This window comes from Bubalus kerabau, chromosome 23, assembly GCF_029407905.1.
Source record: "Bubalus kerabau isolate K-KA32 ecotype Philippines breed swamp buffalo chromosome 23, PCC_UOA_SB_1v2, whole genome shotgun sequence".
Classification (NCBI taxonomy): Eukaryota; Metazoa; Chordata; class Mammalia; order Artiodactyla; family Bovidae; genus Bubalus; species Bubalus kerabau.
Window position 1 is genome coordinate 22842940 of NC_073646.1, and position 23966 is coordinate 22866905.

Sequence of the window (23966 nt, forward strand, 5' to 3'; positions counted from 1 at the left end):
AAACCCGCATCTGAGTTCAAGTGTGAGCATTATTAACCCTCTGACAGCCGGAAAGTTGTTGCACCTCATCTGCAGATTGGGGACACACGTATGGGACCACACACAGGGTTTTCTGATCAGGAGATGAGTTAATACAAGGAACTCAGTTGAGAGTCTGTCACTCTGTTCCAAAACCCTTGGGTTACGACTCCTGCTGTTACTAACGCTGGCACTGCCATGTTACATGCTAACCTCCTCTTGATATTCAAGTTTGCATTCCCCGTGACTTAGATTTTTAAAGTGGGGGGTTTGGGAACTCAAGACTATTTGTACATTTCAACCCTTCCGCTTCCTAGGTGCACAGTCTTGAGCATATTACTTTGCATCTGTGGGCTTCTGTTTCTTTATCTCCAACGATGGAATAATAATCCTCACTATGCAGAATTTTGGAAGAGTGTTAAATGATGAGGTAACAGAAGAGGAATCTCCTCGCATAGTGTTGGCACATAGTAGGTGCTCCATGCATGTTCAGGACTTTCCCCTTCACAGCCCTGCCTGCCTAGACAGCTGGGGTTCTAAGTGGGTCATGGAGAAAAGGGTTTTCCAGGTCAGCTGCATTCAGCTTCAGCTCCAATTAGCAGTTTCCCTGGTAGAGCAGATTTCTATTAATTTCAGACCCATAACCTTCAGGATTAGCGAGGGTGACTTTCTTACTATTGGGTTTGGGGACCTTTCTGAGTTGAGTTGGCTGAGGCCCGTGTGGGCTTTTTCTTCAAGGTTGATGCTCCAGAGAAGGAGTGATGCTCAAGTGAACAGCCAAATGCTTCCTCCTGAACTGTGGGCCCCAGGGGATGCGTCTGGGAGGTGATCAGAGATCGGAAGAGTGATTAAGTCCAGCTGTCTGCATGGCTGGCTTCGGGCACCGGAGCTCAGCGTGCAAGAGCTGAGCACAGCCTCGCATTAGTTAGTGCTGGGGTGTTTCTGCAGTGGTTTTCCTTCGCCTAGCATTCTCCTATTTACATGGAAAGTGAGCTAGGTTTTTGAAAAAAGTCTCATTCCATTTGAAAATGTCCGCTTATCTAGGGGTCCCCAACTTCCAAGATCTAATGCCCAATGATCTGAAGTGGACCTGATGTAGTAATAATGAGTGAAGTGCACCATAATTATAATCCGCTTGAATCATCCCCAAACCACGCCCCCACCCCAGTCGGAGGAAAAAAATGTCTTCCTTTAAACTGGTCCCTGGTGCCAAAAAGGTTGGGGACTGCTGTTATCCATCCCATTAAAGACCCTATTTTCCACCATAAAAAAAATTAGTGTACAGTTTGCTCGGATCACCACTCCCCCTTTGAATAAACTTAAAGCAGACAGAAGCCCCAGTTGGCCATACATTGAGGTGTAAACAGTAAGAAACTATAAGATGGAGCTTCAAGACTGTGGGTCAGGCTGATCTGTTCAAAGCGCAGCTCTGCTACTTAGCTGGGTGATCTTAGGCAGATACCTGCTTCTCTGGACCCAGTGTCTTTATGTGGAAAATGAGGATAATAGTTTCTGAGGCCTTAATGTTGTGAAGATGAAAGAGTAACGGATAATAGCTGTGAGCCTGGGCACACAGGAAGTGCTCAGGACACGGAAGCTGTTCGTTTTTTATATATGATTTTATTTATTTATTTGGCTGTGCTGGGTCTTCGTGGCTGCCCGGGCTTTTCCCTAGTTGGGGTGAGTGGGGTTGCTCTCCAGTTGCATGTACTGGCTTCTCACTGCAGTGGCTTGTCTGGCTGTGGAGCATGGGCTCTAGGTGCACGGGCTTCAGCAGTCAGGACTCGTGGGCTCTGCAGTTGCAGTTCTCGGGCTCTGGAGCACAGGCTCGGTAGTATCGGCACACAGGCTTAGTTGCTCCGCAGCATGTGTGATCTTCCCAGACCAGGGATTGAACCTGCATTTCCTACATTGACTGCAGATTCTTTACCACTGAGCCACCGGGGAAGCCCCAGAAGCTGTTGTGGATAGGGTTGCTGGTTGCGCTAACCAAGGCCTTGTAACCTTTTCTTTCCTCCCATTCTAATCCTACACAAAAGTCAAGATTTGGCCCAATTTCCTTGCCCTCCCTAAACTTTTCCTGACCAAGCGAGACCACAGATCATCCCTGGGGAACCACATGGAATCTGTGTCTCTAAATATCCAAGTTTTAGAGGTCATCAGAGGTGAGATCCAATCCCAGCTCTGCCATCTACTGTCTCTGTGAGTCCTTGCCAGTTGCTTAACCCTCTGAGTGTCAATTGCCTTGTCACTCAGGTGGGGAAAAATTAAAACGCCCAACTCATTGGGTCATTGTGAGACTCGGGTAAGACTAGGCATAAAATTTATAAAGAAGTAGCTTAGAAACAGAAGTGCAGGGTTATTTTTCCCCTAGAAGATAAAGCATCTGTGGAAAGTATGTGCTTCTCTGTGTGTGGAGGTGTAGGAGGGTAGTTTCTGATGACAGATTATCTGTAGCAAGAATCAGGCTGAGCTGAAAGTCCAACAGAGTAGGTGTGAATTGCTGAATTCATCCCTTCCCCCCATAATCCTCAAGCCCTGGGCAAAAATCTGAGGAGTCTGACGTCATGGGCTTCTCGGTGTCAAGTCAACTCCAGGAAGCTTCATGGTCTTGTATGTTTCAATCGTCTTGCTTCTTCTTTTGATGGCCTCTTGCTGATCTTTCTTTTTTAAAAAATTAATCATCAACTCCTCCGTCTTGACTCTCTGTGCATTTGCTTAAGTCTTGAGATCAGAGATATTTTCCTGCTGCTTTGGACTCATTTACAAGAGGGAGCCTGTCTGGTTTCATCTTGGAGCGTCTATTCATCTTGTTATTTAGCTCTGGCTCAGAGACCCAAAGATGGAGGGTTTTGATAATTAAGTAATTTAAATGGGACACCAAAGAAACCTCAGCGGAGTTTAGTGTAATGTGTGATACAAGGGAAATGAGCTGGGCTAGGTTTTGACTATTTAATGAGCTTTTGGAAAGTAATTACTTGAAACTTGGGTCCATTTGACTAATATTTTTTCTTCTGTCTTGTCATTTTCACAAGCGCTTTACTGAGAAATGCAAATATTATCTGAATGAACGTGCCCTTTGCTTTGGTCAAACTCCCATTTCCTCGTGGTAGCAGGAGGAGAATTTGAAGATATTGAAACTGTTCTCATTAAATGCATCAGTAATTGTGTAGAAGTCATTCTTAAATCAAAATGCGTCATGTGATATTTCTGACTTGAAGTTCAGGGCCACAGTCAGGCTGAAGTGTGATTAACTGTAATGGACTTTGCTCTGGGACCGGGAGCAGCAGACACTACTGTTGGGTCCTCCTATTAGAAAGACCTGGCTGGGAAATTACTGCTGGGATGAAAAGCCAAAAATAAAGATTTAGTTGGGAGTCTTCTTTGCGCTGTCTTCCCTCATTCATAGGAGCGATCATTTCTGAGAGTCCCACATTTCCTCTTCTGAAATTCATTCTACATTTCTCTTTCTCTTGAAGCTGATGACCAAACACCCAGGCAAACGTCTGGGTTGTGGACCTGAAGGTGAACGCGACATCAAAGAGCACGCATTTTTCCGGTATATTGACTGGGAGAAACTTGAACGCAAAGAGATTCAGCCCCCATATAAGCCGAAAGCCGTAAGTAAACCGTTCTCTAAAGGCGGTTGGGTCCACATCATAACGTTTTTTGGGTCCACGTCGTAACAGGCTCTTTTCCTCTCTCCGATGTGTGTGCCCGTGGTGCCCTCCGAGGGGTGGACCTCGATGAACATGTCTATAAGTTTTCATATTTATACTCAAAGGCAGCGGGTACAAAAATGGAGATTTCCGCCTGCACAGCCTCGATATATGCAGGAAAGACCATGGATGTTGTGTTTTTGTTTTATTGATTCAATGATTGTAACCGTCTGAGCTGGCAGCTTTGGGGGAATGGTTTTTGGGTGAGCCGAGTTCAGATCCATTTTTGGACTGTGATAAAGAATCTAATTTCGCCCTCGGTCTTTCCTTGGTTCGACTGTGTCATTTTCTCTTCAAACTGACATTGAAAAGGTCATGTTGTTTATCTCGACAGTATTTAAATTTAATTTTGAAATATACACTCCATCTGAGTCAGTAAAGAAGACAGAACGCCCAGCCAGCTCCCACCCAAGGCGAACCAGAATGAAGCAGAGGCTGGCGTGCTCATAAAGCCCTCCCAGAGCCTCTGGGTGTGGATATGGCTCTCGGGGAATTGTTGAAAGAGCGAAAGTCTCACATTTCCCAAGGTCGTGTGCATGCAGGAGCACTTCCATCCCCAAGGACTCAGCAGGGAGGAGGAGTTTTCTCCTGGATTAATCAGGACCGTGATTCTACTGGAAGGATGTTTCTTTGTTAAAGTACAGGGGAGACCTGTTGACTTTACTATGGGTTGTAACTGCTGGCTAAGGCGGAAAAGTAGTAAGGCTGAACGTAAACTTTGTTATCAAAACCAAAAGTCATGAGGATCTCAGATGTGAAAAATGATAGTAAAAGTGATGCTTGTTTTGATATTATTATTATTAATTTCATGACCACTTACCTGGCCGTATTAAGCAGTTCACACATAGCATCTAAGCAAATCCTCAAAACAAAATATTAACGCAGGTGCTGTTATTCCACGTCATGGAAGAGGAAATGGAAGCTCATAAAAATTGAGTGCTCTCTCCAAGTTCATTCAGCCAGTGTGTGAGGAAATGAGGATTCAGGGAGTCTGACTCCATTAGAGGCAATACCAGGATGCCCCGGGGCAAAGGGCATGTAGTTTAAGGAAGCCTCCCAGGTGCTTCTCACATTTCCCAGCCCTGCACACCCCAAATGATTAGATTCACGGTATCCCTGATGAGTCCTGTTTCTCTCTAGATAATTCCTGGTGCTCAGTCTTGGGGTCCTTTAGAGGCAGCGAGTTCCACATTGTGGTCCTTCTGATTGTTGCCAGTGTGTATAGCGATACCAAATCAGCCTCCTCAGAATTTCCATCACTGAGTCCTGTTCTGTCAACCAGAGCTTCTTTCTCTGATACTCCAAAACCTGATATTTCTGGGCTCAACACGCCCCTTGTCCACCTGTAAGCATGTCCCATATGACATCACCTGTTGTCCTCCAGGTTAGTAACATCCATCTTGAAATGCAGACACAGGGTTGAGCACAGTATTCCTAATCGTGTCTGACGCTCATGAATACAGTGGATCCAATAAACCATCTCTTGATTGCTTTACATCTGGAGAACTTGGATGAGTCGTTTCCCCTCCCTGCTCCTCTGTTGCATCCTTATAATACAGGGATGACAACAGTTTCTCTATCAGGGGAGGGTCATGATGCATAAAGCACTCAGTACATGACCGGTACACAGCAGGCACTCTGGGAGAGTTGATGATGACTTTTGTTAGCGACATGTCACCTGTTGGTCAATGTCTCAGGTGCAGGGTCTTTGAAGCGGCAGAACAGTGTAGGGTCCTGCTGGTGCTAGTCCCTAAGATAATGTCCATGTGTGTACTTGGAGTTCGTGTGTACATCTGCATGTCATAGGCAGTATCATCATTTTTATTATATGTAAGAAAAGATCAAAAAGCAATCTGAAAGACAAGAGTGGGTTCTCCAGTCAGGATACTGGGAACTTGAGGGGACACACACACCCTATTCGGGTTTTGCAGGGCTGTTCATGAGGTCTCAATATGCAGATCAGCCTCTCTCCACTTGGCTAGAGGAGAGATGTATATGCCCCCATCCCCACCAGAACTGAACCACCGACATTTGAGGTTCATTCCTTGCTTAGAGAGCAGTGGTTTTCAAAGAGTGGTCCCCAGACCAGCAGTATCACCTGGAAACTTTAGGAATGAAATTCTTAGGCTCCCACCCCAGACCTCCTGAGTCAGAAACCTTGCCATGGGGCTCTCAAGGGGAATCTGATAAATGCTCCAGTCTAGGACTCACTGCTGTGGAGTTCATAGTCAAAAGCTCTTGCAGGGAAGCTAGACAGAGGCCAAAGGAACGTGGCAGGGAGAGAAATCTCTTTAAGGGGAAGACAGTGGTTTTTACACAGTCTGAGTGAGGAGAGGTGCCTTCCAGGAACAGGTCACAGACTCAGATGGCTACAGAGGCCAAGCAGGTAATGTCAGTGAGGAAGGTGGGAGTGGTTTAAAGAGGGGCAGTCGGGGGAGCTGGTGGTTCTCAAAGCTCAACAGGTGGGTGTTCATCTCCACCTGACCAATTGGAGGGTCCTGTGGATCATCGCTGATTATTATTTTCTTTTTATCTTATTCATGAAACTAAGAGTGATCTTTCCTTGGGGACCTTATATGAGGCAGGCATGGGGCCAGCCAGGTCAGTCTTATGGGAGATGCAGGCTCTGCACCTCTGCATCCTCCTCAGGACTGTTGTATGTAGTCTCACTATTTTAAAAGACATATCAGCAACAACATTTTAAAAGTTAAATGCAACTCAAGTCAAATAAAACACCCATGAACCATACGTGGCTGTCAGTTTATAACCTCTAGGGTAGCGATCTTGCAGAGTCTGGTTGATGTTTAGCTGGGTCCCATAAGTGCTGGTTACTTAAAACCAGAGTCCACTTTGGCTGGTTAAATACTTTGAATATTTACCCTGGCCCACAGAGGGTACTCAGGAAAAATGAGCTCTTCTTATCATTGATAACACAAAATGGTTACAACAGCTAGTGATGATCCGTAGGATCATTCAACTGTTCTGTATTGGATATGGTTTCCAACCAGCTGATGTCTTGAAATGTTTGTGTGGTTTAACAATGACCTTCAAAGTACAGTGACTGGACTGGGCTGTAGACTTCAAGATGTTCTACCATCACCTCTAAGGAAACAAGACACTGAATAAAGAATTTCTGATTCCTAGGGTAAATTCAAAATAAACATAATAATGTATATACTGGACTTCCCTGGTAGCTCAGCTGGTAAAAAATCTGCCAGAAATACAGGAGACCCCAGTTCAATTCCTGGGTCAGGAAGATCCCCTGGAGAAAGGATGGGCTACCCACTCCAGTATTCTTGGGCTTCCCTGGTGGCTCAGACAGTAAAGAATTGACCTGCAATGCAGGAGACCTGGGTTCGATCCCTGGGTTAGGAAGATCCCCTGGAGGAGGGCATGACAACCCACTCTAGTATTCTTGCCTGGAGAATCCCCATGGACAGAGGAGCCTGGTGGGCTACAGTCCATGGGGTCACAAAGAGTCAGACACGTCTGAGCCACTAAGCACAACACAGCACAATGTATACACATCACACACTCATTCGATTCGACTTGGGTATATGCCTTTCACAAAGCAGTTGCCAGCCCTAGAGCCCCCAGCCCCCACCTGAGGATTTCACATTTTCCCTTTCCCCACACTTTCTGAAAGGCCCTGGTGAGTGTGTGCAGAGTTCCATGTGCTTCTCAGGATATTGAAAGGCGTGCATGTATCTGTCAATGTTCCTGACTCATGCATGCTATTAAATAGAGTGCAGCAAGAGAAAGAAAAACCACGGGGCAATAACAGAGGATTATATTCAAACACCAGTGAAGGGTGCTATTATTGAAGGCTCATTAAAATAATTTTAAATGGATTTTTTAAAAGTCATTCTCAGTGCATCTTTTATTGTGGCAGGAGCTGTTCACATGGTATCATTGGAAACTACTGAAATACACTGGCCTCATGTATTGTTTCAGGGTACAAGAGTAATTTTTTTAAATGTGCATCCGATTGTGTCATTTTCTTGCTTAAATCTCCCCCTCCAACCCCCTCCCTCCCAACCCCACTCCATCAATGGCTCTCTGCCCACCCCTGGGATAATGTCTATTGTTCTTCAGCATATATGGCTTTTAGGGTCTTCCTTGAACCAAACTCTACTGCCTCCCCAGGCTCCTAACTTTAAGAACTGGCATTGCTGAGTGTCGTTCAGCTCCTCAAACTCAAAGTGCCTTCCTTCCCTTCCTGGCTCTGCCCATGCAGAGCCAGCCACCTGGGAACCCCGGAGCCGTCCCATGCTCCCTCCCTCCCTAACCCTCCTGGTACCTTACTCCTTCCTCCTCATCAAATCAGTAAACTGTCACCCACTCAGGGAAGCTCTTGTCAATTGCCAAGTAGGGATCATCTGCTAAAGTCCTATCAACAAACTCATCACACTTTGTCGTAATTGTTCAGTGTAAGGTCTGTCTTTCTGGCAGGACCAAAAGACTGTCTTTTTCAGTGTTGGATCCCAAAGCTTAGCATACTGTTGAGCACATAACGGGTGCTTAATAATTTTTACTGAATAAATGAATGATTCAATGAAAGGCTGTCAAATAAGATGTTGTAGTGCACTGTGCTGAGGAACATACTGGATTCTTTAGGGATATTTATTAGAGCACAGAGGGGGTTTTTCTCATGCCCAGCAGGGAAGCTCAAATAAATTGGTTGTTGTGTAAGTTACCCTATCTATAAAGGGCTATAATTTGGGTACTGAATTGTATCTGTCATAGCATCATTTGGTTGTGTGATGAAAGATCTGTTGATGCAATGCATGAATTGTTGCACTTTGGATGGGGAGGGCTGTGACTCCCATAGCCTGTCATTGTCCAGCCAATGGTACAGGCGTCATGATGTAGCCTAGCAGAGCTTGTTAAACGTTAATATGCGCACCGAGTCTCTTGGACATATGATTAAAATGTGGGCTCTGATTCAGTCAGTCTACAACAGGGCCTGAGATGCTGCATTTCTATGATGCTCCCAGATGAGACACTGCCGCTGGACCACGGCAATAGCAGGGGCTAGGACATGGTTCTGTGGGGTGCCACCACCCCGTGAGTGGACTGGTAGATGCTGTTGTAATTGGTGTGCCGTGTGGCATGGTGAAGGCTGTGCTGAAGGGCTGTATAAGCTTTAGTACAGAATGTTCTTTGTATGTGACTTGGGATGCCCGGCAGGGTCCTCTGGCTCAGTGTGTGGTGAGTGGGAGCTGCTGGTTTGTGGGTGAAGGGCGGAGTATGTGACTGGGTGTGTCGTGGGGCAGTGGGTTGAGAAGTGGTGTGATCTGGTTCTGTCCTCTAGTGGGGGTGTTATGGATCATGCATTCATCACCTGTTTATTGAGGTTAGGTGCTCTTCTAGGTCATAGAGACACAACAGTAAAAATAATAAAAATCTCTGCCCTTGTGAAACTTAATCTTCTAGAGGGAGTAGGGAAATAATAAACATAGAAATCAGTGGGTATGTTTGTTAGAAGTTGATCAGCGTTATGGAGGGGTGGGGACTTGGAGAGCTGGGTCACAGAGAGGTCAGTTTTAGTTTCTCTCTTTATTTATTTGACTGCATTGTGTCTTAGTTGTGGCACTAGGGCTCAGTAGTTGCAGTATGTGGGCTCCTCAGTTGCTCGAGATGTATAAGATCTTAGTTCCCTGACCTGGGATCAAACCCTCATCCTCTGCATTGCAAGGTGGATTCCTAACCACTGGACCACCAGGGAAGTCCCTGAGAGGTCAGTTTTAAATAGGGTCGTTGGAAAGTCTCACTGAGAAAGTGACATTTCAGCAAAGATGGGAAGAAGGTGAGGGAGGGAGTGAGCCATGTGTATATCTGGGGGTGAAAGTGATTTGGTAGTATTAACAGGTGCAAAGGCCCTGAGGCAGGTGGAAAGGCCCTGAGGCAGGAGCTTGCCTGGCACATTTAGGAAGGAGCAGAGAGTCCAGGTGGCTGAGCTGAGCAGGCAAGGGAGAGAGTAAACGGAGATGAGATCAGAGAGGCCATGGGAGGAGACATTGTACAGGTCATTGTAGGATCTTTGACTTTTACTCCAACTAAGATGGGCAGAGAAATAGCTTGATCTGACTGTTGTAGGGACAGGGGTAGGTTGCTGACCCAGCTGAGAGGTGTTCAACACATGGATAGGATGATGTTATAGCCTCCAAGTTGAGTTCATCTTGGCTTCCTCAGTCCCTCCCCAGTTCCTTGTACCTGGTGGGTGCTCAGTAATTACCCCAGGGGCATGAAGGAATGGATGAAGAAGACTCCGGACTACCTGCATAATTGCCCTCAGGTATAAAGTGATGGCTGAGTATTGGGCCTGGTGAGAAGTAGAGTGAACTGATGAACTGGATAGTCATGGAAGCTTCTGGAGTCCAGAGTACCAGCTTGAGGGCATAGAGCAGGGCATGTTTATCCAGTGGATTATACTTCTGGTCCGTGTGAATGATGTCATGACATGGAATGCTCCATGTGCCAAGGTCTGTAACCAGAAGTTCCCACTGGGTAATCAGCTTGGAGTTTGGCTGTGCTGTAGTGGAGGGTGCATTGAGACCACTCTGTGGTGAGCATGTTTTATTGGGGAATTTGTAGTATGAGGTGCTATAGTCTCACAGATGTTAGCAAGATAGGCTAGCATGTGTGTGTTAGTTGCTCGTTCGTGTCTGACTCTTTGTGATCCCATGGCCTGTAGCCAGCCAGGCTTCTCTGTCCATGGGATTCTTCTGGCAAGAATACTGGAGTGGATTGCCATTTCCTTCTCCAGGGGATCTTCCCAACTCAGAAATCAAACCCAGGTCTCCTGCATTGTAGGTAGATCCTTTACCGTTTGAGCTACCAGAGAAGCCCAGGCTAGCATAAAGTTTTTAAATCAAAATGCCTGAGCGAGTGAAGTCCACTGGTGTCCGTGACACCTCATGCAGGGCTCACTGTGAAAACAAGGAAGGGACCCTGACCTTGGGCTCGAGGCTGCAGCTGCCCCATGGAGGCAGCCCTTGGATCAACTTACCCAACAGGCAATGCAGCAAATTGAAGAAGGAGAGTAAAGTGTTAATAACAGGGCAACAAGGATGTCCTGTTTCGTTACAGTCCAGACAGCCTTCATCGCTAGGGTGTGTACAGCCATCTGCCCACTGGTAAACGTGGCTCTATTCTTGGTCTAAGATATATCTTATCATCGGTTCACTCTGGGTGGGAGTTGAGTACAGCTGGGCGGGACATAGACATTAAGAAGAACCCTTTCCCTACATCCTTTCATCCCAGCTGGCCATTGGTTACTATCTAGACATGATCAGCCTGCTCACCCCTCCTTCCTTCCCTCCCAGCCTCAGTGTCAGGCTCTCAGACTCCAGCCCCACACGTACAACAGGCTGATGCCAATCATTTCTGCTCTGGTTACCTCTTCTCCAGTCTCATCACTTTTTGTAAAGTTCTGTAGAATTTTGAGGCATCTGCATATCTGGAAAGTCTTGGAATCTTGCAAACTAAAAGCAAACAGAAAAACCCAACAGAGCCCCTTATCCCCCACTGTATTTTATTGGGCCTTTCATTTAATATTGTTTCCAAAATACCACAGAGGTTACTTACTGGATCGCATACTGTTATTCGCATCTTCTGGGCGTCTAAATGCCGAACTGCTTCAGAGACTCAGTCGTGCTCACAGGACTTGGTTTCTTAGTAATTCTGTCATCTGAAAACACTGTTAATGTAGCTGAGGTCAAAAGCATCAAGCACTGCTTTAATGAGCTGCAGTTCTGTTCATGTGACATTCTCCTCCAAAGCCAATTGCCCTTTACACCGTGTGAGTAAGTGTCTCTGTGTGTGTATCTGAACGTGTGTTTGATGTGCTGACATTTCTGAATTGAAGCCACAAAGCATAACCTTTGTATGTTTGCTATTAAAACTCCAAATTCAAGGCTTAAGAAAGGGAGCTAACTTTGACTTAATATGATTTATTTAAGAATAGAACTTAGCTCCCCCAAGGTACCAAATGCTGAAGAGAATAATACCTTTTTGAATATTAGGATTTAAAATACTTTTTTTATAAAACCTGTATTATTCAAATACACTGGAAAAAACATGGAGCTCTTCCGGCAGAGCCAGGCAACTGTGTTAAGGGCCTTCCAGGCATCACCTCATTTCACTCTCACAACCCTGTGAGTAGGTGTCATTGTCCCCGTATTGCAGATAGGAGGGCATGAAACTCGGAAAGGTTAGGACATCTGCTCAAGGTCCAGCGGCTAGGAGGTGGAACCATGGATTCCACATGCCCAGTATCTTGGAAAGATTATTAGAAGCACTTGGAGCCCCTTTTAATAAGGTCTGTGATCACACTGATGGGAGAGAGCCATGATAACAGCATCTAATGGTGTCTGTTACATAATAGAAAAAGACTAAGTATTCTTACAGTTCAAATGAATTAAAATTTATTTTAAAATATGGCAACAAACAAGTAGCATATTCACACCTTTTACAATTTTCTGGCAGAATTTTTAAAAGATGCAAATCTGACTTGTTCCTTAAGGCGCTGATTTCGAGGCTGACAAAGACAGTAGACACTGAATAACCCCTGGATGCGGGGCATGGCAGCATCTGAAATGAGGCACTCAGGACAGGCTTATTAAGAAGTAGACGTTTCCCCACCCGGTTCTGTTTATTCTTTTGGTTATTCAGAGTGTGGAGTTTGCAGAGATCTTAATCAAAATATTAGGCGACCTTCCTACACCGAGTAACAAATAGCCAAGAGTTGTTTAGGACACGCAGCCTAGAGTCTGTGTATCTCTATCTCCTTTTCCATCCGTCCATGGAGAACCTACTTAAGCTGCGGATTCAGCTGGACTCCCTTTGAAAGATGGTTCAAGTTGACAGGTCCCTGGGCCAAATGAAGTTTCTAAATCATTTGCCAGGTGCGTGACTTTGAGCTGTCCCCTGGCAGAGGAGGCAATGGTTTGATTGAAATGGTAGGTGGAAAGGCCACATGCTGGGAGAGAGCATGAAGCTGTTAGGATATATCTGGCCATGACCACTGAAATATAACAGCAGTCAAAAACTGAAAATGCTTTAGAAGCGGAATTCAACCCCTCCATGCTGGAGACAAGGAAGCGAAGGCCAAGTTTTGCCCAAGGGACTTACATGGGGAATATGACAGAACCAGAACAAGATAACTAGCCTTCCATTGAATGCATGCAGGACCTTAATAATAACAACTATATATGACAGTAACAATAAAATGGGTCAGCCATATTCTATGAGATTATTCAATTTTAGTAGAAAGTAGAGCACACTATCTAATTTAGTCGTCTCATTTCACCTTCACAACAACCTCCTGAAATAGATGCTATTATTACCCACCCTGTACTAGTAAGGAAACAGGCTCAGAGATGTTAAGTAACTTGCCCATGGTCACAAGCCAATTTAATTTGAAATCCTATCAGTCTACCTCCGAAGCCCATATTCTTGCTTCCGTGATGTTTCTTCTTTCATCTCCCAACCCGGCTACACAGATGTGGGATTTGAACTGCTCTTGGTCAAGTCCCGAGTTTAAATACATTCCTGGGGGATGGGCTCTGTTGGGTGAACGTCCATAAAGTCGAGCTCCTCAGTTCTGCTGTCAACCCTGCCCAGGCTGTAATGCTTATCACAGCTCCCCAGAAAGCTGTTGACCAAAGGTTGAGAGAACTCGAGGAGATGAGCCCATGGATCCAGGGAGACTGGGTCAAGCAGAAGGAATATGGACAGAGAGTCAGCAGAGCCAGGATTCAAACACCAGTCTTGGGAATCTCCTGGCAGTCCAGTGGTTAGGACTCAGCGCTTTCACTGCTGTGACCTGGGTTCCATCCCTGGTTGGGGAATTAAGATCCTACAAATGATGCAGTGCAGTTAAAAAAAAAAAACCCAACAAAACATCAGCCTTGCAGTTCAGCAGCTGAGTGAAGGTGGGCAAGTAACTGGACCCCTCTGAGCCTCCTCAGTTGTAGGTGCTCTGATCTCAGCCAGGCTCTTAAGCCTTCCCCATCAGTCCCTCTCTGAGTCCCCTGGCAAGTCCCCAAACCTTCTCTTTCCTGAAGGTCCCCCAACTAAAGTTCTGGTCATCTTGGTCTCAGCAGATAGCCCCATCTCATAAGCTGAGAGGAAATGGAGGCTTGTGGGTGCCCCTGGGTGGGTGGCTTTCCTGCTCTTGCACAGTCATCTTGACCTCTTTGACCTACCTTCCTCTTTGTGTCAACAAACAGGTTCCCTTCATGAAGATGTTCCCTTTCTGTTCTGAACCCCCATTCTCCTATGTCCTTTGCATGTCTATTCTGGCCAGTTTGTGTCCACAGCTTCTCCATATATTAATCAGAACTCCTAGGGTTGCAAATAGGAACCCAGTTCAAACTGACTTAGTATTTAGTTGTGACTGGATCCAGAGTCTGGACCATGTCAGAAATAATCCATTTCTCTGTATCCCTTAAGATTGCTTTCCTCTCTGTTGACTTCTTTATTCTTCAAAGTTTTTCTTGGGCACATAGCTGCTCCAGACCTACATCCCATTGTTTTTGCAATTCCTACTGAAAGAGAGCTTCCTTTTTCTAAAATTTCCTGCAGCCTGGAACTCAGTCTTGTTAGAAGATGTTCGGTCATATGTCCATCTCTAAAGCAATCACTGTGGCCGGGGGATGGAATGTTCTGATTGGCCAGATCCAGGGCACCTGTCAAGGGACTGGGTCTGCCCCTGTCTAAAGTGGACATCTTGCAGAGGGGAAGGAGTGGATTCTCCCAGAAAAATAAAGCTGCTCGCTGTGCCTGCAAACCAAGCAGATGCCCACTCTGGCTCTTTTCAGATTCATTCTGTTCAACACAGAAACATGCAAAGTCTCTCATCTTAAAAATCTCTTCCCTCTAGACTGGGATCTCTCCATTCTACCACTGCTCTATCTTTTCACACAAACTGGATGAAGTTCTTGCTCCCTCCATTTTTTTACCTTCCATTCTTTCCATGGTTCAGTGCAATCTGGCTTCTGCCCCCACCATTCTATTGAAATCCCTCTCATTGAGTCAGCAGTGACCTCAAAATTGCCTCCTCTCATAGACGTGTCTTTTCTTTCTTGACCTCGTCAAACTGGGTACTTTGATCTTCCTTCCTTAAGAAAAACATCTGAAAAGAATTTAAAACTTCCAGCAGCATCAAAAGCTATGCAGGGAAATTAAGTACCTCCCTGTAGACCCCTAACTAGGCTCCTTCATTCTTCTTCCCAGAGCCACCCACTGTGATCGGCGTCCTGGGTGAGCTTCTGGAGAGGTCCTCCACCTCACACATGAGGGTGTCAGTGCTCGTCTTCAATTCCCACCCCTCACTTTGTTCCCTTCCATCTTGGAGGTTTTGTTTTGTTTTTTTTTTTTTTTTTTCATGGCACTGAGCTGGCTGACTTTCCTCCTTCTTCCACAACCATTCCTGCTTGAAAAATTGACTCCATGGAGAGTTCTTTCTTTTTTTTAAGTTTTTGTTTTTTTTTTAATCACCAAAAGCATTTTGTACTGGAGGTATAGCTGATAAACAATGTTGTGGTAGTTTCTGGCAGACAACAAAGGGACTCAGCCATGCACAATACACGCCTCTCTTCTCCCCCAAACTCCCCTCCAGGCTGCCACATCACAATGAGCAGAGTCCCATGAAGACTTCTGATGACAGTGGAACTTGGAGGACCAAGACATGCCCATGACCCAGAGAGGGAAAGATCCAAAGTGTATTTCTTGTTTATTTACAAGTACAGTTTCTTAAAAACAATCACAAAATGCCCTCCAATTAGGGTATGAAAAACAACAACTCAGAGGTGGCTTGTGAATCTGCTTGAAATGTCTTTCCAAGGGAGTGAGGCTGGGATGGGAGACAGGAGGTATCCCTTTTGTGCCTGGGTCCACATTTTCTTCACTGTCTCTCACCAGGAGCACAGGGCCCCACTTCACCTGGCTTCCTGCATACTCTGCCAACCTTGGTGGGACAGATTTTTGTGTTTTAAGTGCGTGTAACTGTTAACAGTAATATTCTGTTGATCTCAGAGACAGCAGTGAGCAGCCTTGAAGAGAGATCTTAGTTCCCTGCCCAGGAATTGAACCTGGGTGGCTTGGATGGAAACCAGGAATCCTAGCTGCTAGTCCCTCAGGGGCTAGAGGCTTGGAGCAAAATTCCCCCGGCCCTTGTCCCCACTGAAAAATGAATTTCTCAAACGGGCAAAAACTGTAAAAACGGGTACAAAGTTTATTATCAGAGACACAGCATAGCATGTGGGGGAGCGCACGCAGTGAAACAGTTTGTTTATTAAGACAGAAGAAGCAAGGCGGAGAGACACACCCGGGAGGGTGTGGGCGTTTTCCCCAATGGAGAGGAGCCCGAGTAAAGAGGCAGTTAAATCATTTCTGTAGGGCAGTTCTTCTGGGTCTTTGCTTACCTTTGGTTGGCTATCTTATTTCTTTTCCACACTTGACTTGGCCTAGGGCCCTCCCCAGTATGCTTGCACAGGCTTTGGCCAAGATGGATGCCAGTACAGAGGCCTGTGGGAGGTTTGACAGCACCTATTATGGGATGGCACCCCCTCCCTTTGGTTGTTTTATCTCTTTGCTCCAGCAGAGCTCAGCTCCTGCCACTTTGTCCTCTGAGTGTCTAGGGAAAACAGATCTCCAATTTTCTCTGCTGGACAAACTCCAACTGTCCAGCACAGGGGCCCATCTACCTCCCACTTCACTAGGGTAGGTTGGGGTGTGGCAGGGCCCATAGGACCCCTCTGTTACCAGGGTACAGCCACCCCCATCAGACTAGCTCACTGGATGGGACTGGCTGAGTCACAACTCAACTGCAGCTACCAGCTACCATGTCAGATTTTTTTATGTGCATTTTGTCAAATCATTCTCATCACACCCTGCAAGATAGATCCATTTGACAAAACAGGAAACCTGGCCAAGGGAATTTAGATAACTTGCTTACAGATTATCTGCAGATTGATGGTGCTAAGATTATTACCCAGGTCAACTTAACTTTCTCTTTTTCAACTTAACTTTTAAGTCCATGTCACATGATCAGATGCAATTTGCAAGGCAGTGAGATGTTGCTGACACCCTGTGGTCTCTGGAATCAAGCAGACCAGACTTTGCATCGTGGTTCTCCTCATTTACCTTGTATGACCCTGACCAAGTTGTTAACTTTTCAAATTTTCTGTTAAGTGGAGATAATCTTTCCTGCCTATCTTATGGATGTGTGAGAATCAAGGCTATAAAAACATAGGCAAATAAAAGGGACAATTACTGTTTGAGGGCTAGTTTATTTGAAGCCAGCAGCAGCTTAGGTTTAGGATGAATTTTAAAGGATGGATAAGAACAATATGTTACTTTGTTGACATAGGAAAGCATTTAGAGTGTATTTCATCTAGTTTTAAAAAGCAGCTTAAAGAGTAAAGTGATGATTCTACATTTTTTAGAGAGTAAAAAGCATTCATCGATCAATTCACCCAGCCATCCAGGACATAGACCATAATGTTAACATAATGAAGGTATTGGGGTGGTAGAATTATAAAGGACTTTGTTGTTTCTTTCTCTTGGCACTTGTGAACAAGTTGTTTGTTTCTGCATAAATGGATCAGTTGTCAGATCTGAGCGCAAATCTTAGTCAGTTACTTAAGCTCTAAATCTGTTCCTTGTTGTAGAGCAGACTTCATAGACCTGTTGGTTTAAATGAGATCATGCTTGTAAATCACTTATACAGTATCTGGCTAAAAATAAGCACTTCATATATACTACCATTTATCCATTGAACAGCACTCAGTGCCAGCTCTGTATTGGGATCTGAAAATTCAGGTGTGGGCCAATCAGATGTGGCTTCAGCTCTTGTGTGTGTGCATGCTAAGTAGCCTCCATCATGTCCAGCTCTTTGCAACCCTATGGACTGTTGCCCACCAGGCTCCCCTGTCCATGGGATTTTCCAGGCAAGAATTTTGGAGTGGGTTGCCATATCATCATCTATATTCTATCGAGATTGTAAACTCATACAGTAGCTCATACAATCTAGATGGGACTATAGACAATGACAGATACACAAAGAAATAAACATGTAGATCTGGATATTCACACATTTTATTTCCTATGGAAGAAATGAACAGGTTGTTCTGAGAGAGAATAACAGGAAGAGGAGAAAAGAGGGAGCTCCTTGACTTGGAGGTGATCTGGAATCACTTTTCTGAGGAGGTAGCATTTAAATTGAGACTGAGAAAAACAAACATTGCATGTTTTTTAAATGAAAATTTGTTAAAAAATGAAACTTGCCATTCAGCACAAAAGACCTCTCTCTTGCCGATTTCTTCCTAAATAGACACAGAGATCAAATATTCCTGATAGTAAGGGACCTTCATTATCAGAAAAGGAGGCTTTAATCTTTCCTTCTTTGCCAAAGGCCAGACACTTTGGAATATTGTCTGACTCTTCGCGGAAGAAAAACCTTGGTCTACAGACAACTTTTAAAAATGATCAAATGTGTGTGTGGCTCTGACCGTGGCTGGCTGCTGCTCACTGGGTGGGACCCTCCTGCGTTCTTGGCTGCGGAGAACTACACAGCATAAAAAGGATCCCGAATTTCATTGAATTTGCACATTTTAAAAAAAGAGAGACTCCTTTGTCTTTTACTCAGACTGTATGCTTGGGTGTCTTTTCATCAAGACCTAGGCTCGGTTCCTGAAGATGCCCTGACGTCTTGATGGAGGCTGGGCAGGAAGCTCCCCTGTGCCACTGGCCTCACATTGTCAAGCCGGGTTAAGCAGCCAGAAGTATGGGGCAGACCCTCATCCTCTTCTCTAGCGTTGTCTGTCGCTGATCTCTTTTCACTTCTGTTTCTTCCCTGGGCTCTTTCCTTCTAAGAAGCAATATCTTTCTTTTTGATCCCACTCAGCTTAGATGTCACCTCCTCCAGAAAGTCTCCCTGGACTTTCTTCTTTCTCCCTGAGCTAGTCTTCTCAGGTTCCTCACCTCTGGACTCAGTGGCAGCACGTGTCACACGGCTCCATGCTGTCCATGTGTGCATCTGTCTCCTCTGCTGGACTGTAAGCTCCATGGTGACAAGGACAGGGACGTCTTGTATGCCATCTTATTTCTGGTACCCAGCAAATCAGTAGATGGAAGATGCCCATTTACATAAGCAAATATTAGCCTTCGTCATCATTCCCTTAGCACCAAAGTACACACTAGGACAGCTATTAGGGAAATCTTAGGGTTTTTAACTAACATGAAGCTCATTAAACAGCACCAGGCAGATTTTAACAATTTGGTTAAATATTTCCATTCCCTTTATTCCTATTTCCCCCCTTTTCTCCACTGCAATAGCTCCCTCATTTAAAATGGGCTTTGTAGGGACTTCCCTGGCAGTCCAGTGGTTAAGACTTTGCCTTCCAACAGAGGGGGTGTGGTTTGATCCCTGGTCTGGGAGTTAAGATCCCACATGCCTCATGGCCAAAAAATCAAAATATCAAGCAGAAGCAGTATTGTAACAAATTCAATAAAGACTTAAAAAAAAATGGTCCACATTTATAAAAAAATCTTTAAAAAGATACTTATTAATAATACTACTTGACTGTTATTTAAATTTTCAAAAACACAAAAGCATAAAAGGTAGAAAAATCAGTCTGTAACTCTCCCAATCTCTACAAGCACATATATAATACACATGCAGATCGTATGTTCACATTTATGTCTATAATTTATAAAATGGGAACATATTGTACAGTTATTAATCATATATAACTGCTATTTGAGATTCTTCTACATCTTATTTTAATTTTTAAAAGTGTTTTTCATGGTAATACATAAAAATAGTTATATCATTATTTATTCAACTCTTTTCCCTATTGGTCAAGAGTTGATTTCAAAAAAAATTTTTTTTCCCCTCTAACAACTCTTTGATGAACACTCTGTCTCTTGAACCTCAGAATGTGGGATCTTAGTTCCCTGACCAAGGATGACCGTGTGGAGTCTTAACCCCTTCACCACCAGGGAATCCCTTCTTGTATTTCAATGGGCTAAACCCAGGTGTGTAGAGGAGGGCTCCAGGAAAAGCTCCTGGAGGAAGTGACTGGAGACAGAGGATGTGTAGGCAATGATGGGGAACAGGGTGGGAGGCAAGGCTTCCTGGTGGAGGAGACAGCTTGTGCTCAGGCTTGGAGGTGAGCATGCATGAGCGTTCCAGGAACTGGGAGAATTTCAACACAGCTGGAGGGTGTGTTGGGGATGGGAGCTGGGCTAGGGGAACGTGGGCAGTGAAGGGGCTGTTGGCCAGGTGACCAGCGCCGAGTCCTAAACAACCTGTAAGCCATGCTGAGGAGTGTGGCTTTGGGCCATGGGGAGCCACCACAGACAAGAGCAGGAAAGTAACATATCCAGGTTGGCACTTTGAAAGATCTCTGTGGTTGCTGTGACTGAGCCAACTCCACATTTGACAGCTAGACTTGGAGCTGTTATTAACACAACGAAACAGAAATTAGAAGGAAGGGAAGAAAAAGAGGGGGAAAAGAGCTCACATGTAACAGTTCACAGATAAGATTTTCAAGTCTTGCCTCTTAAATTTGGGGGCTCAAGTGAACACATCACGATCCTCACTCCCCTTTCCAACTGTGGAAGTGGTTCCATGTGACTTTAAATAACCTAGTTGGCTTTGGCCCCCTTTCCGTTCCAGGAGCCCCAGTGATGACAAGGGGGTTGGGTGTTCTTCTGAGTGAGGCTCAAGCATTCCCAGCCAGAGAAGCAGGTGTGGTCCACGCTGCGTTTGTAATTAGATCCCAGCCGCGGAGCTGCCCATTCTCCAAGGACACAGCAGGCGCAGAGCTGATCGGGCTGTGCCTCCCAAGGGCTGACGTCTCCATTTAGGGAGTGCTCCTGAAGCTAATGGGCAGTGACAGCTCCATTTTAAAAACACGGAAACACTTAGGGAGGCTGTGATGTGCCAGGCTCGTAAGCTGCTTATTAGCAGGGAAATCACGCTCCCGCTGTATTGTGCCCCCTTGGTTAACCCCTGTTCCTGCATCTCCTTTCTGCGATCTCACTTAAAGATTTCATTGTTCTCCAGGCAGTGGGGGGAGTGATGGGAGAGGAGGCCGCAGAGCTGCCAGAAGCTGTTTCTCTATCTCCCGTCACAGCCTCTGGGGAGGCCCCAGCAAAGCAACAGCCTTCTGGTGTGGATGGGAAAGGGATGGGTTTGGTTTTGGTTTTTTTTTTTTTTTTTTTTTTTTAAAGAAAAATGGCCCCTGAAGACTCTCTGTGTCTCAGCTTCCTGTGCTGGCTGGTTGGAGTCCCAACACCCAGAAGCACCCACAGGGCTGCCTTGTAATACGCCATCCCACTCCTCCAGGCCCTGCCGCTGACATCTTTGTGTTTTCCAGCTCCATCCCTTCTGCTCCCTCTTTTTCCACAACCCTGTCCACCATCTCTCTCCTCTGGATGATTGCAACCATCTTCTACCCTCCCCTCTGCCTCCACCATCAGTCTAGTGGCCGCTCCTTTCCAGTCCCAGCAAGGGGACTCCTGTCTGACCTTTGACATCTCCACTGGACTCTCCAACTTACCACGAATGAAACCAAGGCTCCATTTCTTTAACCAAACATGCTTTACCCCAGTGTCACCCACTCACCAAGTGGCTCAGATCACAAGTCTTCTCATACCCCACAACCAGTCCATCAGCAAATCTTATCAACTCGCAATTCAAAGTAGACCCCTCCCCAGTCAAATGCATCTTCCCCACTGTCGCCTTCCTCCAGGCCACCATCCTCTCTTGCCTGGATTATTGCAGCATCCTCCTGATTGGTCTGCTTCTACCTTTCCCCCTTGTTCACCCATCAGTCTGTTTTGGACACAGTCCCAGTGACGTTGCTGTCAGAGCCTGCCTCCTCAGTGCTCAGAATTCTCCAGCCGCTTCTCATCAAGCTGATCTGAAAAGCCTCTGTCTTCACAGGGCTGGCGTGGCCAACGATCTGGCTCCTGGTCCTCTCTTGAGCTCTCAGACCCTTGCTTGCCGCTTGGTCACTGCTCTGGCCACACTGGCTTTGTGGCTGTTCAGTGACCATGCCCAACAAGCTCCTGTCCTTGGTCCTTTGCCCTTGCAGTTCCTTCTACCCAGAATGTTCTTCCTGCCAGTGTGTGCACAGCTCCTCCTGGCTGAAGGCTTGCCAGAATGTCACCTCCAAGCTGACTGATTTATCAAAAATGGCCTCATCTTCACTCTTTCCCCCTGACTCTGTTTTTCTTAATATCACTTATTTCCATCTGGCATTATTATTGTTTTTGTTTTGTTTTTGTTGTTTTGGGGGAGTTTTGGCCACGCAGCCTGGCTTGTAGGATCTCGGTTCCCTTGAGCAGGGAGGGAGTCGGGGTGCCGGCAGGGAAAGAACCAAGTCCTAACCACCCGACTGCCAGGGAATTCCTCATCTGGCATTAAAATATACATTTACAGTTATATTTTTATGTATTTATTGATTGCCTTTCTTCTCCAGTAAAATGTAAGCTCTGTGAGGCATGGATTTTCTATGATTTACTATTAACACAGGGCCTGGCACATAGTAGGTACTCAAGAAGTGTTTCATGAATGAGAAAATGAATAAACAGTGAAAGGATCTGGACGGTATTCCTGACCACACTGTGTTGACCTTGATGGCAAAAGTTTTGCGCGGACAAAAGTTTTGCCCCACTGGCCAGCAGAAAAAAACCTGAGTCTTGGTCATGTGGTTGGCAGTCCCTTATCCGTACTGAGAACAAGCTGTCAAAACAGCTGAAACAATTTAGTTTGGAATAACTAATGTGCTTCTCCAAGTCTGACACGAGTCTTTAAAAATGCAAGGCTGTTTCCTCAATGTTTAAAACTTCAACATCATGGAAACACACCATCATAGGAAGTGGATACTGTCTGAGGGGAATTGTAGTGGAAAATGAGAACCAGCGATGCTCACAGCTCTGCTGTGTTGATCACTTACTCAGTGCCAGGCATGGTGTCAGTCACACACAGGATCTCATTTTATCCTCATCAGAACCTCATTTGAGAAAAATTAGAGTTGTCTCTAGTGTACAAAAGAGGAAACTGAGGCTTGAAGGGAGTTGGCCAGGGCTGCACACCTAGCAGGCAGTGATGCCAGGATTTTAACCCACATCACCCTTACTCCACTCTGTGCGGTCAGTCGCCAGCCCACCAACCATTTTGCAACATGGCACTGGGAGCCTGGGCTCCGACAGACAAACCTGGCTGACACAGTAGCTCTGCTATTTGTTAGCAGTGGAACCCTGAACAAATTACATCACCTCCTTGGCCTCAGTCTCCTCATCCATACAATAGGGATGGCTGTAATACCCACTTCACAGGGTCTTTGGGAGAATGAAATAAAAGTAATACAAAGAAAGAGCATTCTAGCATGCCTGGAACATACAAAATGCATAATAAACATTAACTGTTATAATTATTAGTGTCTTCCCAAGTGGCTCAGTGGTAAAGAATTCGCCTGCCAATGCAGGAGCCGCAGGAGACTCAGGTTCAATTCCTGGGTAGGGAAGATCCCCTGGAGAAGGAAATGGCAGCTCACTCCATTATTCTTGCTGGGATAACCCCATGGACAGAGGAGCCTGGTGGGCTACAATCCATGGGGTTGCAAAGAGTCAGACAGGACTGAGCGACTGAGCATATACGCACATCGCAATTGTCATTACTCCTACTGTGTTCTTAGGTTGTTTGCTTCCTGTAGATACTGAAACACTTAGAGATTTCATGCAAATGGGTTTGCTGGTGAAGAAGGAAGAAAATCAGGCCTGGTGACTCAACTCTTCTCATTAGATGGGAACTGGTGTGTGCATGTGTATGTGCTCACACATGAGTGAACAAATGTACACACACACACACATGCGTTACCACTCTGCCTCAGACCAGGACCTTTTCATAGAGAAGGACAGCAGGAGGCATGAGAAATGGTGATGGTTTCTTCTCGAGAGCTTGGGGAGATCCCAAGCACTGGGTTGGCTTTCATCCCACACCCTTCATTCCCATCTGGAGGCAGAATGGCTGCGTTTATTTCCTGGTACCTTGTAATTAAGAGTCAGTGATTTCTCCCTCCAACTGGGGTCTCGTAGTGGCCCCGCCATTGCAGCTACCAAACCCAGGTCTGGATGTTTCTCTCCATTAACTGGAGCATGTAAACTCTTGTATCTGTGGAGTTGGAGAATGTCTCCAGAGATGACTGA

At 45.6% G+C, this 23966-nt stretch overlaps 1 protein-coding gene across 2 annotated transcripts in view; it reads left to right on the plus strand.

The window, feature by feature from the left end:
* Positions 1 to 23966, plus strand: part of PRKCB (protein kinase C beta) — a 380788-nt gene that overhangs the window by 349620 nt on the left and 7202 nt on the right. For both annotated transcript variants that reach the window (XM_055561653.1, XM_055561652.1), the window contains exon 16: positions 3498 to 3638. In XM_055561653.1, the coding sequence (XP_055417628.1) occupies positions 3498 to 3638 (141 nt within the window). The remainder of the gene's footprint in view (positions 1 to 3497; positions 3639 to 23966) is intronic.